Here is a 13,286-nt window from a genome sequence, read left to right on the forward strand (position 1 = left end):
GTGAGCAATCAGTGCTTTTTTATTTTCAGGTTTACAGCCATTAATTCAATTCAATTCAATTCAGCTTTATTTGTATAGCGCTTTTACAATGTAGATTGTGTCAAAGCAGCTTCACATAAATGGTCATAGTAACTGGATCAGGGTAGTTCAGTTTTTAGTATTTAAGTTCAGTTCAGTCTAGCTCAGTTCAGTGTGGTTTAAAGTCATTACTGAGAGTCTAAATACTGAAGAGCAAATTCATCGATGCGTAGCTCAATGATTATACCTTGATTATGATATATATTGGTATGCCTGTTTGGTCTAATTGGTGGCAGCATTGTGCGATCACTTTTGGCGATCCTACATGTGTAATTCAGCCACGGAGTGTTCCCCTCCCCCTTGGGTAGCACGTGGTCTTTGTAGCGTCTTCTCCCTTCGGGGACTGGAACACTTTCACAACGTTTTGTCGTATTTTAAAATCTCTAGACTACAATTAGCTAGGTTAAAGCACATTTATGCCTGCCAATCTAAATTCATTCTATAATTTTCCCATATAATGGTAATTTAGGAGCCTAGGGCACGTTGGAAGGATTTTTCTCATGGCGATGCCTTTACGCTCATGCTATGTTTGACTGATATATAGGCATGACAGATGTACCAGGGTATAGGTGTGACTGTTAAACAAATAGGCATGACAGATCAGCTGCTGTGGTGTTTTCCATACACTCTCCCACTCCTGTCGAAAGACACACATCAGAGTTCCCCCTGAAGTTACTAACATAACCCATGTTCCCCAAAGAGGGAATGGAGGCGTGTGTCTCTTATGTCACAGCAGCTGGATCTCCAGCTTATACCTGAGTGATCGGTTCTTCAGTGGCTAAAGTGTAGCAGCTCGTTCCGTACTGGTTAAATATACTACTAATGAATAATCCGCAGCACCTGTGGAGCTGATCTCATTGGCCCATTTTCTTACTCTTTAGAGTGATTGGTCGTTTATTGATATCCCATTCATGTCTGAAGACACATGTCTACGTTCCCTCTTCTGGGAACAAGGGTTACGTTAGTAGCCAAGATGTTTCTTCTATAATAAATAAATAATAAATAATAAATAAATCTTCATTATGAAGACTGCACTTTTTCATTTATTTGGTATTCAGACTTTGATTTGTGTTGTTTTATATTTTGTAACACAGTATTGAGGTCACTTCATGTCGGGACCCTGGATATTACGTTCAAAAATCCTTAAAGTCAAAGTTCATGACCGAAGATGCTGATGCTGGACTGAGCAAATACATGAGCAAAGGATTGACTCTGTCCATAAACACTTTTGCAGGAATAATCGATTAATGAACAAAGGTGACTATAAAGGCCAGTTCTTGCTTTTTGTTTTGTGTATTGTGTTTTAAACAGTGCACTGTACAGTTGTTTCTCCGTGCAATCAAACGATCAGTTAAGACACTTCACCAAGCAGGTTTTACTGCATTGTGTACTTTTCATTTGTGAATCACAAGTTGATCGTCGATCCAGGAAGTATTTAATCCTGTAACAGATAATTTACTAACACTAATGCTGTCATGGTATTGACTTTCTCAAAGAATTAAAGAAACACCCGATTTTGGGGGAAATAGGCTCATTTTACAAGTTACCTGGAGTTAAACTGTTGAGTTTACTAGTTTTTAATTCATTCCACCAATCTCTTACCATATCAGCTAACAATAAATCATTGAATTGGATTAGACCATTAGTGTATCATTTAAAAGTTTGTGTTATTTTAAAATTATAAGCATTACTCTTCTGTAATTCCATCATGCACTTGGACTGACGGAAAATGAAAATTTATTAAAATATTTTCTATACCAATATTAAGGAGCTCATGCAAAACCCGGAGATAATCCAATGTATGTAAATATGCTGTATATATTTGTAAAGTATTTTTAGTAGTTTCTGTATTTATGCATAAATAAACATAGTACACATGTATATATAATTTAAATAAGTTATAAAAATATATCTTTGATGTGATTAATCATAATTAATAACAGCACGAGTTAAAACCTTTAACGCTTTAACGGTTCAACTTTGTGACTTGTAAAATTAGCAATTTCCAAAAAAGTGGAGTGTTCCTTTAAGAGTTACTTGAATTTGTTTTTACCTTGTTCTCTGTATTAACAGTCAGCCTGTTGCTTAACCGTCTTTTATTAGGCTTTTACATCAATAATTGCTATATTTACAGTATGATACAGTATAATCAAAGAATTATGTGCTAAGGTTATATGTGCACACCATGGAGAAACTGACATTACCATTACCTGACCTTAATGATTTGCACTTCTTTGTTATATATTTAGTTTAATACTTTTATTTTGTGTATTTACATTTATATTTGGAGTGCTCCATGAAAATGACATATTTTTATACCTTAAAAACATTGTTTAAAAATAAAATGCGTGTGAAAAAGTATATTTTTTGTATTGTTTGTGACTGATGTATGCATAGAACAGCACTAATGTTACACAAATGGTTAACAGCTTTGAATGGCTGTGTTGTGCAGTAAGCTGCATGTTTCTTTGAAACAGCTATTATTGGTGTCACTTTGAGCTAACTTCCTTATATGATTATCTGTACAGTTTATGGGTTTATGGGTCATTTTCAGTTCTGACCTCATACCAATAACCAGTCTTCTGTTAAAGAACAAATTGATGTACTTTCAATTATAAAACTAGCCAATCTTATTCAGTTGTACTGTTATTTTAATGGCATTTATTCATGCCGAAACTTTGCACAGTTGTTAATTTGACCGCTGGTTTTGTAAATATTGTGATTTGATTTTGTAAATACCTATGCTAAATAAATGTTTTCATTGTATTATTATAAACTAAAATGTGTTGTTGTTGTTCTATAAATGTCCGCACGATGTCGCCAATGGGTCAGAAACTGCAGTTGAATCGCTGCCGGTGCGCAATGATGTCTAGATATCCCCTGCCGTAGCTATTTTCATCAGCAACGACAACCGCTGGATCATCATCCTTATTTTACCCTGCTCTCTTGCTAAGCATATCTCAGCTAAGTCAGGATTTGTGCATATATTCGGGTTTAGTTATTCATTCATTCCGTGGCGCGTGATGGATGAAAAACGCAGAGCCTCCTGTCAGTACGGATCCCTGGAATGCACGAAATGGAAAACAGATGTGGACCAAACAGGTATCCCTACACCTGGCTGTCATTGTAGCAAAACCTGTCAAAACGTATTGGTGAAAGGTATAGTAGACTACCAAACACTTGCGTTCTCTTTTTTATTAAAGGTTTGAGTAGGTTTAACGCCACAGGTGGAACTTCTGCTCTTGTGGAGATTGAGTTCAGGTAGATGAGGAGGTTGCTGTCGAGATCTGACAAGAGCTGAGTCTCTAGTTTTACCATTAGAAACTTAAACGCTTTACATTAAGATATTATTCCAGGGCCATGTTTTCAATTTAAATTGACTGCATACTGTAAATGTTTGGAATTTGCTTTGAAAATGTTCTAAAAATATAGTTAAAAACAGTTAAAGGACATTTCTGGAAGTATTTAATTTCACAGTAAATATATTTTACTAGAATAAATGTTCTATAATAAAGTATTATTAAATATACTTTTAAACTATAACAATATAACATTTATTTATAATAATAATTATAATTATTTATAATAATAATTATTATTTATAATTATTTATTATTGTGTAATTATATATGTAACGAGCATATAATAGCAAACACAAAATATACAAAAAAAAAAAAACATGCATTGGAAAATATCCAAATGCATGTCAAATGATAATAAAATAAATCCTTCTGGACCATATAAGTCATGGCTTTCTCAGCCAGTACAGGACATGGATTTGAATGTTTTGTTTTTTTTACTTACAGCGTGTTTTAGTCACGTCAGTGTTCCTGTTGTTAATTTGTCAAGCTACTTGCCTTATGACAATGCTTTTTAAACATTGTTAGCAAGCATTTGTAACTTAGATTTCCATTTTAATCAGTTCCTGGGGATACCTATTAATGGATTTGATACACAAGACCATAGGAAAAAGGCAATTTCATAGATGCAAGTTCACATAAATCATGACCACTTGACTCAACTCAACACATGTAGACACATCTATTGTAGACGTGGTCAAGTTCACTTTGGAAATCAAATGGGGGAAAAGGTGATTTAATTAAATGTGATGTGGTTATTGATGTCAGACGGGCTGGTATGATTATTTGAAAAATTGCTGATCTGTTGGTATTTTTTTGCACACAACCATCTCTGGGGTTTACTGAAAAATACAGAGAGGAAATTTCCAGTGAGTGGCAGTTCTGTATACAGTGAGTAAAAATCCATTGCTGATGCCAGAGGTCTGAGGAAAATGACCTGAGCTGAATGAAAGAATTCAAACAATATGCTACAGTGCATCTGGAAAGTATTCATAGCGCTTCACTTTCTTTTTATGCAACAGCCTTATTCTAAAATGGATTAAATTAATTTATTTCCTCAAAATTCTACACACAATAGCCCATAATGACAATGTGAAAAAAAGTTTTTTTGAAATTGTTGCAAATTTATAAAAAATAAAAAAAAATCTGAAAATACAACCATAAGTATTTACAGCCTTTGCTCAATAGTTTGTTGATGCAGCTTTGGCAGCAATTACAGCCTCAAGTCTTTTTGAATATGAATGCCACACGCTTAGCACACCTGTCTTTGGGAATTTTTGCCCATACCTTTTTGCAGTACCTCTTAAGCTCTATCAGGTAGGATGGGAAGCGACTGTGTACAGCCATTGTCAGATCTCTCCAGAGATGGTCAATAGGATTTAGTTCTGGGCTCTGGTTTGGCCACTCAAGGATATTCACAGAGTTGTTGTGAAACCACTCTATTGATATTTTGGCGGTGTGCTTTGGGTCATTGTCCTGCTGGAAAATCAACCGTCGTCCCGGTTAGGGCAGGTTTTCATTCAGGATGTCTCTGTACATTGCTGCATTCGTCTTTTCCTCTGGTCCGACTAGGGATGGTATTAGCCTGGTGATCAGCGGTGCCTGGTTTTCTCCAAAAGTAATGGCTGGCATTCACTCAATTTTAGTTCAATTTCAGTTCAATTTCAGTTCAATTTTAGTCTCATCAGACCAGAGAATTTTGTTTCTTATGGTCTGAGAGTCCTGCAGATGCCTTTTAGCAAATTCCAGGCGAGGAGTGGCTTCCGTCTGGCCACTCTACCATACAGGTCTGATTGATAGATAGCTGCACAGATGGTTGTCCTTCTGTAAGGTTCTCCTCTCTCCACAGAAGAACGCTGGAGCTCAGACCGAGTGACCATCGGGTTATTGATCCCCTCCCTGACTAAGGCCCTTCTCCCCTGATCACTCAGCTTATATGGCCGGCCAGCTCTAGGAAGAGTCCTGGTGGTTCCAGACATCTTCCATTTACAGATAATGGAGGCCACTGTGCTCATTGGAACATTTAGAGCAGCAGAAATTTTTCTGTAACTTTCCCCAGACAGTTTTTTGCCTCGAGACAATCCTGTCTTGGAGGTCTACAGACAACTCCTTTGTCTTCATGCTTGGTTTGCGCTTTGGCATGCGCTATAAACCCTGGAACCTTATATATACAGGTGCAAACCTTTTCAAATCATGTCCAGTCAACTGAATTGACCACAGGTGAAATCCAATTAAGCTGCTGAAAAATCTCAAGAATGATCAGTGAAACAGAATGTACCTGAGCTCAATTTAGAGCTTTACAGCAAAGGAAAAAGTTAAAGTTATTTGTCCTGTCTTTTTATCAATCTAATTTCTAAGCCTAAGATTAATAAGACTTTGTTTAAAAATACTTTACATGTGAGAATATCATTGTCTGATTTATTAATTAACCTCTTTATTGGGATTGGATGTAAAGGTTCTGTTTCAAATGCAATATGTGTTGTGCTTCTAATCTGATTTATTTAGTTATCATTGCGTCCAGTCAGAAGTACAGAACTTAATAGTACTTAAAACTTGTTTGATAATAAAATTTTATATTAGATTTTTATATAATTGTTTTTTATATTAAAATATGTTATACAAGCAAATTTACAAGAGTAAAGCATCAGCTCAGCTCAGTATCTGCAGAAATATTCTGAGAGTCATACAAAAACAACTTGAAGGCATAGATTCAACCTGCATTGTACTTTTCAGGATGGGGACAGAGGTGTAATGGTGTCAAAAATATTTTCTTGGGACATTTTGAGCCCCTTAGAACCAATCAAGCATTGTTTAAACACCACAGTCTACCTGAGAATTGCTGTAGAGTATGTCCATCCCATGATGACCACACTGTACTCGCCTTGTAATGGCTACTTCCTGCAGGATAATGTGCCATGTCACAAAGCCCAAATCATCTCAGCCTGGTTTCTTCTTAAATGTTGTCCACGTCAACAAAGTCACGTCACGTCAGCAAGGTGTAAGAGCAGCATATACACTCAAAAAAAAAAAAAAAAAAACATTTGAAATGAGCTGAAACAACACAATTCCTGAGCTTATTTGGCGACAGCTCAATTGTTTCATGTGCAATCCACCTAAATGTGTTAGGTTAACTTAATCATTTTGTGTTGGGACAACATGAATGAATTGAATGGAACACTGCGGGTTTTTTTACAGTGTAGGCTATGTGCAGCAACTGTGCATTGCTTTTATGACAAAATAAATCCCTGAGTACCCACAACACATATATCACTGTAAAAAAATGATGGGTTCCACACATTACCTTCATGTTGTCCTAATTGAAATTAAGTTATCGTAATCATTTTTACAAATTTAGGTCAATTGAACATAAAACAATTACGTTGTTCCACCAAAAATATCAAGAATTGTTGATACAGATCATTTCAAACACGTAGTTTGAACAAGCATTCATTCCTGCATCTATTTTCTTTTCAGCTTAGTCCCTTTATTAATCTGGGGTCGCCACAGCGGAATGAACCACCAACTTAGCCAGCATATGTTTTATGCAGCAGATGCTCTTCCAGCTGCAACCCATCTCTGGAAAAAATCAGTATACACTCATTCACACTCATGCGCTATAACTAATTAAGCTTACCCAATTTACCTGTACTGCATGTCTTTGGACTGTAGGGGAAACTGAAGCACTGGGAAGAAACCCACGCAAACATGGGGAGAACATGCAAACTCCACATTGAAACACCAACTGAACCAGCCAAGGCTCGAACCAGTGGCCTTCTTGCTGTGAGGCGACGGCACTACCTACTGCGCAGCCATAGTTTGAACAAGCAGCAAATATAATTTTTTGAGTGAATTTTTACTATTATTATTTTTTTTGAGTATTCTGACACAGTTGCACGAACATGGCATGACATCATTACATCAGCCATGTCAAAAATTTCCAAATGGCCTAATCTTTACTGCAGATACGAGTTTGTACGATACTGAAGAACAATGCTACCTGTATATAGCATGCTAAATAATGTTAGATTTTATATGTGACACTGTAATCCAAAGCCTCATAAATGTAATTTTGTTTTTGGAAATTGAGATTTATACTGTACTTCACATTATTAAATCTGAATAAATAAGTTTTCCAGTGATCTGTGGTTTCTTAGGATAGGACAATATTTGGCAGATACAAATCTTGAATCTGATGGTTCTGTTACCCCTAATTAATAAAGGGACTAAGCCGAAAAGAAAATGAATGAAAGAATGAATATAGTTCATTTTTAGTTTTACTCAAATACTTGACCTGACCACCTTGGTGAGGTTTTTTTTACCATAATTCACAACACCACTTATTTCCGTGGTGATGTGTCTGGTTTATCTCATAGCTTTAACAAGCAATGCGGTCATCTTTTTCTGAAGCTTCACCACACTTGCGCACTGTTGACTCAGTAGATCTGCCCACGGCACGCCTCCAGGCACTTGGCTTTTTCCAGATAGAATAGCAAAGATTTCTTTCTCTTATAAGTATTTGAATAATCAAAGACTTTCCAGAGAAACAATGTATGCAGTACCGCTCTACTCTAGGTAAAATAAAACTAAAATAGGTATTATTTTATTTTAAATGTATACTTTTTGCTAAAAGTTATAACCAACATATACTTTGTATTATTTCAATGGAGGTGTTCATGACCTTTTAAATGATTTGCTGTTGCAAAAAAGCAGACATTTTTAACAATATAAATAAATAAGAATAGATTTTACTACCGGTTTGCTTCACTGGTATAGTTTTATCAGCCTGAAAACATCAAGAACAATCAGGAGAACAAAAACTTTTAAAACGGAGTGCAGCTACTTTTTTGCGGTCTTCTTAATGTGGCTAGCTGGCTTAGTCATGTTTCAGCATCCGTACTAGAATACTTAAAGATATTTAGACAAAAACCTTGCTTTCAGATATGGGTGTTGACGTCTTCCAGACGTGTTTTCATTGCAGGCAAACAAAGGTAGTTTTGTATTACAGTGCATCTGGAATGTATTCTTAGCGCTTCACTTTTTCCACATTTTTTTATGTTACAGCCTTATTTAAAAAATTATTAAATTAAATTATTTCCTGAAAATTCTATACACAATAGCCCATAATGAGCCCATAATAATTACAGCCTCAAGTGTTTTGAATATGATGCCACAAGCTTGGCACACCTGTCTTTGGGAATTTTTGCCCATTCTTCTCTGCAGTACCTCTCAAGCTCTATCAGGTTGAATGGGAAGTGACGGTGTACAGCCATTTTCAGAATTTTGGTGGTGTGTTTTGGGTCATTGTCCTGCTGGAAGATGAACCATCGTCCCAGTCTGAGGTCAAGAGCAGGTTTTCATTCAGGATGTCTCTGTACATTGCTGCATTCATCTTTCCGTCTATAGTAACTATCGTTCCCCTTCGGGGGGAACTCCAGCACTATAAGTGGATTGATTTACTAATCCACGTATGGGAGATTCGGTTCAGAAGCTACTCGTCTGAAAGAGTATTGAACGGGCCAATTAAGAATGTATTGGCAGCGCAAGCCTGCGCAGGTGCGCTGCATAGGCTTTATTAATTGAGCATATAAGCACACCTGGCGCCAGCAGACGCTATCCTTTTCGCTTCAGAGACTTTTTTGATCGAGCTTCATGAGGGTTCCTCCTGCTGTCTACAGCCACTTCGAGCGAACAAGTGTCTCCCGGTCCAGAGCGAGTCCACGCAGCGGCAGACGGTCGAGCTGCTCTGCAGCGGGCGCTCGGGCAGATCTGAGGGCTCCAGCAAGAGATAATTCGCCGCCCAAGGGCTCGCGGACCTCTTGCTCCTCCAAGCGCTCCATCCAAGCTTCGGGTACTGGGAGTGATCCGTCTAATCAGATGGTAGCTCTCACGCTCGCTGACATCGGAGATCAGATGTCCTCCGCGGCATCGGAGGGTGGGCTTTTATTGTCCGACGATGATCCGGACCCGCTCGCCCCCTCTGGGCAAGCGAGCGCTGTCAAAACGGATCCTGAAGCGGACATGTTGGCCGTGCTTTCTCGGGCTGCTTCGGCCGTCGGGTTGGAGATGGTTTATCCCCCAGCCCCGCGGCCAGACCGACTAGATGGGTGTTACGTAGAGGATCAAAAGGCGAAGCCTTCGAAGCCTCTCGTCCCCTTCTTCCCGGAAGTGCACAGTAGGCTCACGCAGTCCTGGAGGGCACCTTCCTTTGCCTGCGCTGCGTCCGCCTCCGCCCTCACCACCCTGGATGTCGGAGCTGCCAGGGGGTATGAGGCGATCCCGCAGGTGGAGCGTGCCATTGCGGTCAATCTTTGTCCGCGTGACGCCCCCGCTTTGCGCGGTCCGCCCCATCTGCCTCCCTCGGAGCTAGAGCTTACAAGGCTGTGGGCCAGGCAGCTTCCGCCTTGCACGCGATGGCCACCTACCAGTGCTACCAAGCGCAGGCGCTGGCTGAGCTGCACGAGGGTGGGTCTAACCCAGGCTTGTTACACGAGCTGCGCACGGCGACCGACTATGCTCTTCGGACCACTAAGTCCGCCGCGTGCGCACTGAGGAAGACGATGTCCACACTTGTGGTCCAGGAACGCCACCTCTGGCTAACCCTGGCAGATATGCGTGATGTTGACAAAGTTTGCTTTCTTGACGCGCCCATATCCCAGGCTGGCCTGTTCGGCGACACCGTCGGTGAATTCACCCAGGAGTTCAAGGTGGTGAAGGAGCAGTCGGATGCGATGGGCAATGTCATCTATCGGCGGGGCCGTAAGCCCGCTCCATCCCCAGCCGAGCCATCCACCTCAGCTGCTCCTCGCCGAGGGCGCCCGCCAACGGCCGATGCCCCGCCCCTGCCTCCGGCGAAGCGGGCGCGTCGAGCACGCCGAAAGCCGGTAGCCCTTCCTGCCCAGGGCGCCGCTAAGTCCGGTAAACGGACCGGGAAGCGTCCCTGAGACAGGCCATCCGGAGAAGAGGAGACTTGCTCTTTCCCCGCTGGAGGGCGGGGCCCATATTCCAACGGTACTTTTCAGTGCCACCAAAGTTTTGATCAAAGAGCATTTTCTCCCCATTTTCGGATGTGACAGCTCAAGCCCTGCCAGTCTGGGACGCGCTGCCTCTCAGCTCGCAGGGTTTGCATGCTCCGCCAGCTGCTCTCGGGCGCTGGGGGAATGGTCTCTCTTCTCCCAGCCCCCAAGCTTCCTCTCAGGAGTCAGGGTGCGGAGCCAGAGTGAATCGCTCTCCTCCAGCTCTTCTGCGGGACCCTCGCGCTCCCCGGATCAGCACACCCGCTCCACGCTGCCCCTCCGCGGGTACGTCAACGATTGCTGCGATGACGTCATTAGCGAGGGCTCTGCCTGCCTGGTTAGCATTGGCCAGCCCCTCGCGGTGGCTCATACGCACGATCAGACTCGGCTACAGACTAACGGCCTCCCAGGTTCACGGGCGTGTATTTCACCAGGGTAAATCCCCTGTCCGCCCCTGTCTTGCGAGAGGAGATTGCTGCCCTCCTGGCGAAGGGTGCAATCGAGCCGGTACCTCCAGCCGAGATGGAGAGCGGGTTTTACAGCCCGTACTTCATCGTACCCAAAAAGAGCGGTGGGTCACGGCCAATCCTAGATCAGCGCGTTTTGAATCGCTGCCTTCACAAGCTGTCGTTCAGAATGCTTACGCAGAGGCGCATCCTCCGATGCGTTCGTCCTCAGGATTGGTTTGCAGCCATAGACCTGAAGGACGCATATTTTCATGTCTCCATTCTTCCACGCCACCGTCAGTTTCTGCGGTTTGCGATCGAAGGTCGAGCATGGCAGTACAAGGTCCTCCCCTTCGGGCTCTCTCTGTCTCCGCGGGTCTTCACCAAACTCGCGGAGGGTGCCCTAGCGCCTCTGCCGCTTGCGGGCATCCGCGTACTCAATTATCTCGACGACTGGCTGATTTTAGCCTACTCTCGGGAGCAATTGACTGCGCACAGAGACGAGGTGCTCCGGCATCTCCGCCTATTGGGGGTGCAGGTCAACTGGGAAAAGAGCAAACTCGCCGCGGTGCAGAGGATCTCTTTTCTCGGGATGGAGCTGGACTCGGTCACCATGGTAGCGCGCCTCTTCGGAGAGCGCGCTCGCCTGCTGCTGAACTGTCTGAGGGAGCTCGACAGTAAGTTAGTGGTCCCACTGAAATATTTTCAGAGGCTCCTGGGGCATATGGCTTCCGCTGCGGCTGTCACGCTGCTCGGATTGCTCCATATGAGACCACTTCAGCACTGGCTTCAAGATCGAGTTCCGAGACGCGGATGGCATGCGGGCACACACCGAGTCTCTGTTACTGCGCTGTGTCGCCGCACCCTCAGCCCCTGGAACGACCCCTCGTTCCTGCAGGCCGGTGTGCCTATGGGACAGGCGTCCAGTCATGTTGTTGTTTCGACAGATGCTTCCAGCACAGGCTGGGGAGCCGTGTGTCGCGGGCATGCAGCTGCGGGCCTGTGGGTAGGTGCCCAGCTGCATTGGCATATCAATCGCCTAGAGCTGTTGGCAGTGTTCCTTGCTCTCTGCCGTTTTTCTCCGGTGCTGGAGCAGCAACACGTGCTGGTCAGGACGGATAGTACGGTGGCAGCGGCGTATATCAACCGCATGGGGGGTATGCGCTCTCGCCGCATGTCTCAGCTTGCCCGCCGTCTGCTCCTCTGGAGTCACCCGCGGCTGAAGTCGCTGCGCGCCATTCACATCCCAGGTATGCTCAATCGTGCAGCCGATGTGCTCTCACGGCAGCAGATTCACTCTGGAGAATGGAGACTCCACCCCGAGTCTGTCCAGCTGATATGGGCGCGATTCGGGGAGGCCCAGATCGATCTGTTGCTTCCCCCGAGAACGCTCATTGCCAGTTGTTTTACTCCCTGACCGAGGCCTCTCTCGGCACGGATGCACTGGGCCACAGCTGGCCTCGGGGCATACGCAAGTATGCGTTTCCCCCAGTGAGCCTGATTGCGCAGTTAATGTGCAAGGTCAGGGAGGACGAGGAACAGGTTCTGTTAGTTGCGCCCCTCTGGCCCAACCGGACCTGGATATCAGAGCTCTCCCTCCTCACGACGGCCCTCACATGGCAGATCCCTTTGAGAGAGGACCTACTTTCTCAGGGACAAGGCACCGTCTGGCACCCTCGTCCCGATCTCTGGAACCTCCACGTGTGGTCCATAGACGCAAGGAAGACTTAGGTAACCTGCCGCCCGCGGTGGTTGATACCATCACTCAGGCTAGAGCCCCCTCTACGAGGCGCGCCTACGCCCTGAAGTGGAGTCTATTCACTGAGTGGTGTGTCTCTCGCAGAGAAGACCCCGGATCTTGCCAGATCAGTGTTGTGCTCTCTTCCTTCAAGAGAAGCTGGACAGTAGGCTGTCGCCCTCCACTCTCAAGGTTTACGTTGCCGCCATCTCCGCTCACCATGACGCGGGGGCTGGCGGCACCGTGGGTAAGCATAACCTCATCATCCGGTTCCTCAGAGGCGCTAGGCGAATTAATCCAACTCGCCCCCCTCTCACGCCCTCTTGGGATCTCGCCCTCGTTCTCACGAGCCTGCGATTTGATCCCATCGAGCCACTCGATACAGTATCTTTAAGATTTCTGTCCCTGAAGACAGCTCTGCTGGTCGCGTTGGCCTCCATTAAGAGGGTCGGGGACCTGGACGCATTTTCAGTCAGTGACTCGTGCCTGGAATTCGGGCCGGAATTTTCTCACGTTATCCTGAGACCCCGCCCGGGTTATGTGCCCAAAGTTCCTACCACTCCCTTTAGAGATCAGGTAGTAATCCTGCAAGCGCTGCCCCGGGAGGAGGCAGACCCAGCCCTGTCCTTACTTTGTCCAGTTCGCGCTCTGC

At 43.9% G+C, this 13,286-nt stretch overlaps 2 protein-coding genes across 6 annotated transcripts in view; both read left to right on the top strand.

Annotated features, from left to right (window-relative positions):
- The window catches only part of pik3r6 (phosphoinositide-3-kinase regulatory subunit 6), a 40,836-nt gene extending 37,976 nt beyond the window's left edge, over positions 1-2,860 (top strand). For all 4 annotated transcript variants that reach the window (XM_001345895.9, XM_009302374.4, XM_009302373.4 and 1 more), the window contains exon 20: positions 1,173-2,860. In XM_001345895.9, the coding sequence (XP_001345931.4) occupies positions 1,173-1,326 (154 nt within the window). In that variant the 3' untranslated portion in view covers positions 1,327-2,860. The remainder of the gene's footprint in view (positions 1-1,172) is intronic.
- A 61-nt stretch (positions 2,861-2,921) lies between these two features.
- pik3r6a (phosphoinositide-3-kinase, regulatory subunit 6a) overlaps positions 2,922-13,286 on the top strand; it is a 29,035-nt gene continuing 18,670 nt past the window's right edge. Inside the window, exon 1 of one of the 2 annotated variants that reach the window (XM_073952408.1) lies at positions 2,922-3,237. In XM_073952408.1, the coding sequence (XP_073808509.1) occupies positions 3,102-3,237 (136 nt within the window). In that variant the 5' untranslated portion in view covers positions 2,922-3,101. 2 annotated transcript variants of the gene reach the window in all.

The sequence above is a fragment of the Danio rerio genome, chromosome 6 (assembly GCF_049306965.1).
Source record: "Danio rerio strain Tuebingen ecotype United States chromosome 6, GRCz12tu, whole genome shotgun sequence".
Taxonomy (NCBI): domain Eukaryota; kingdom Metazoa; phylum Chordata; class Actinopteri; order Cypriniformes; family Danionidae; genus Danio; species Danio rerio.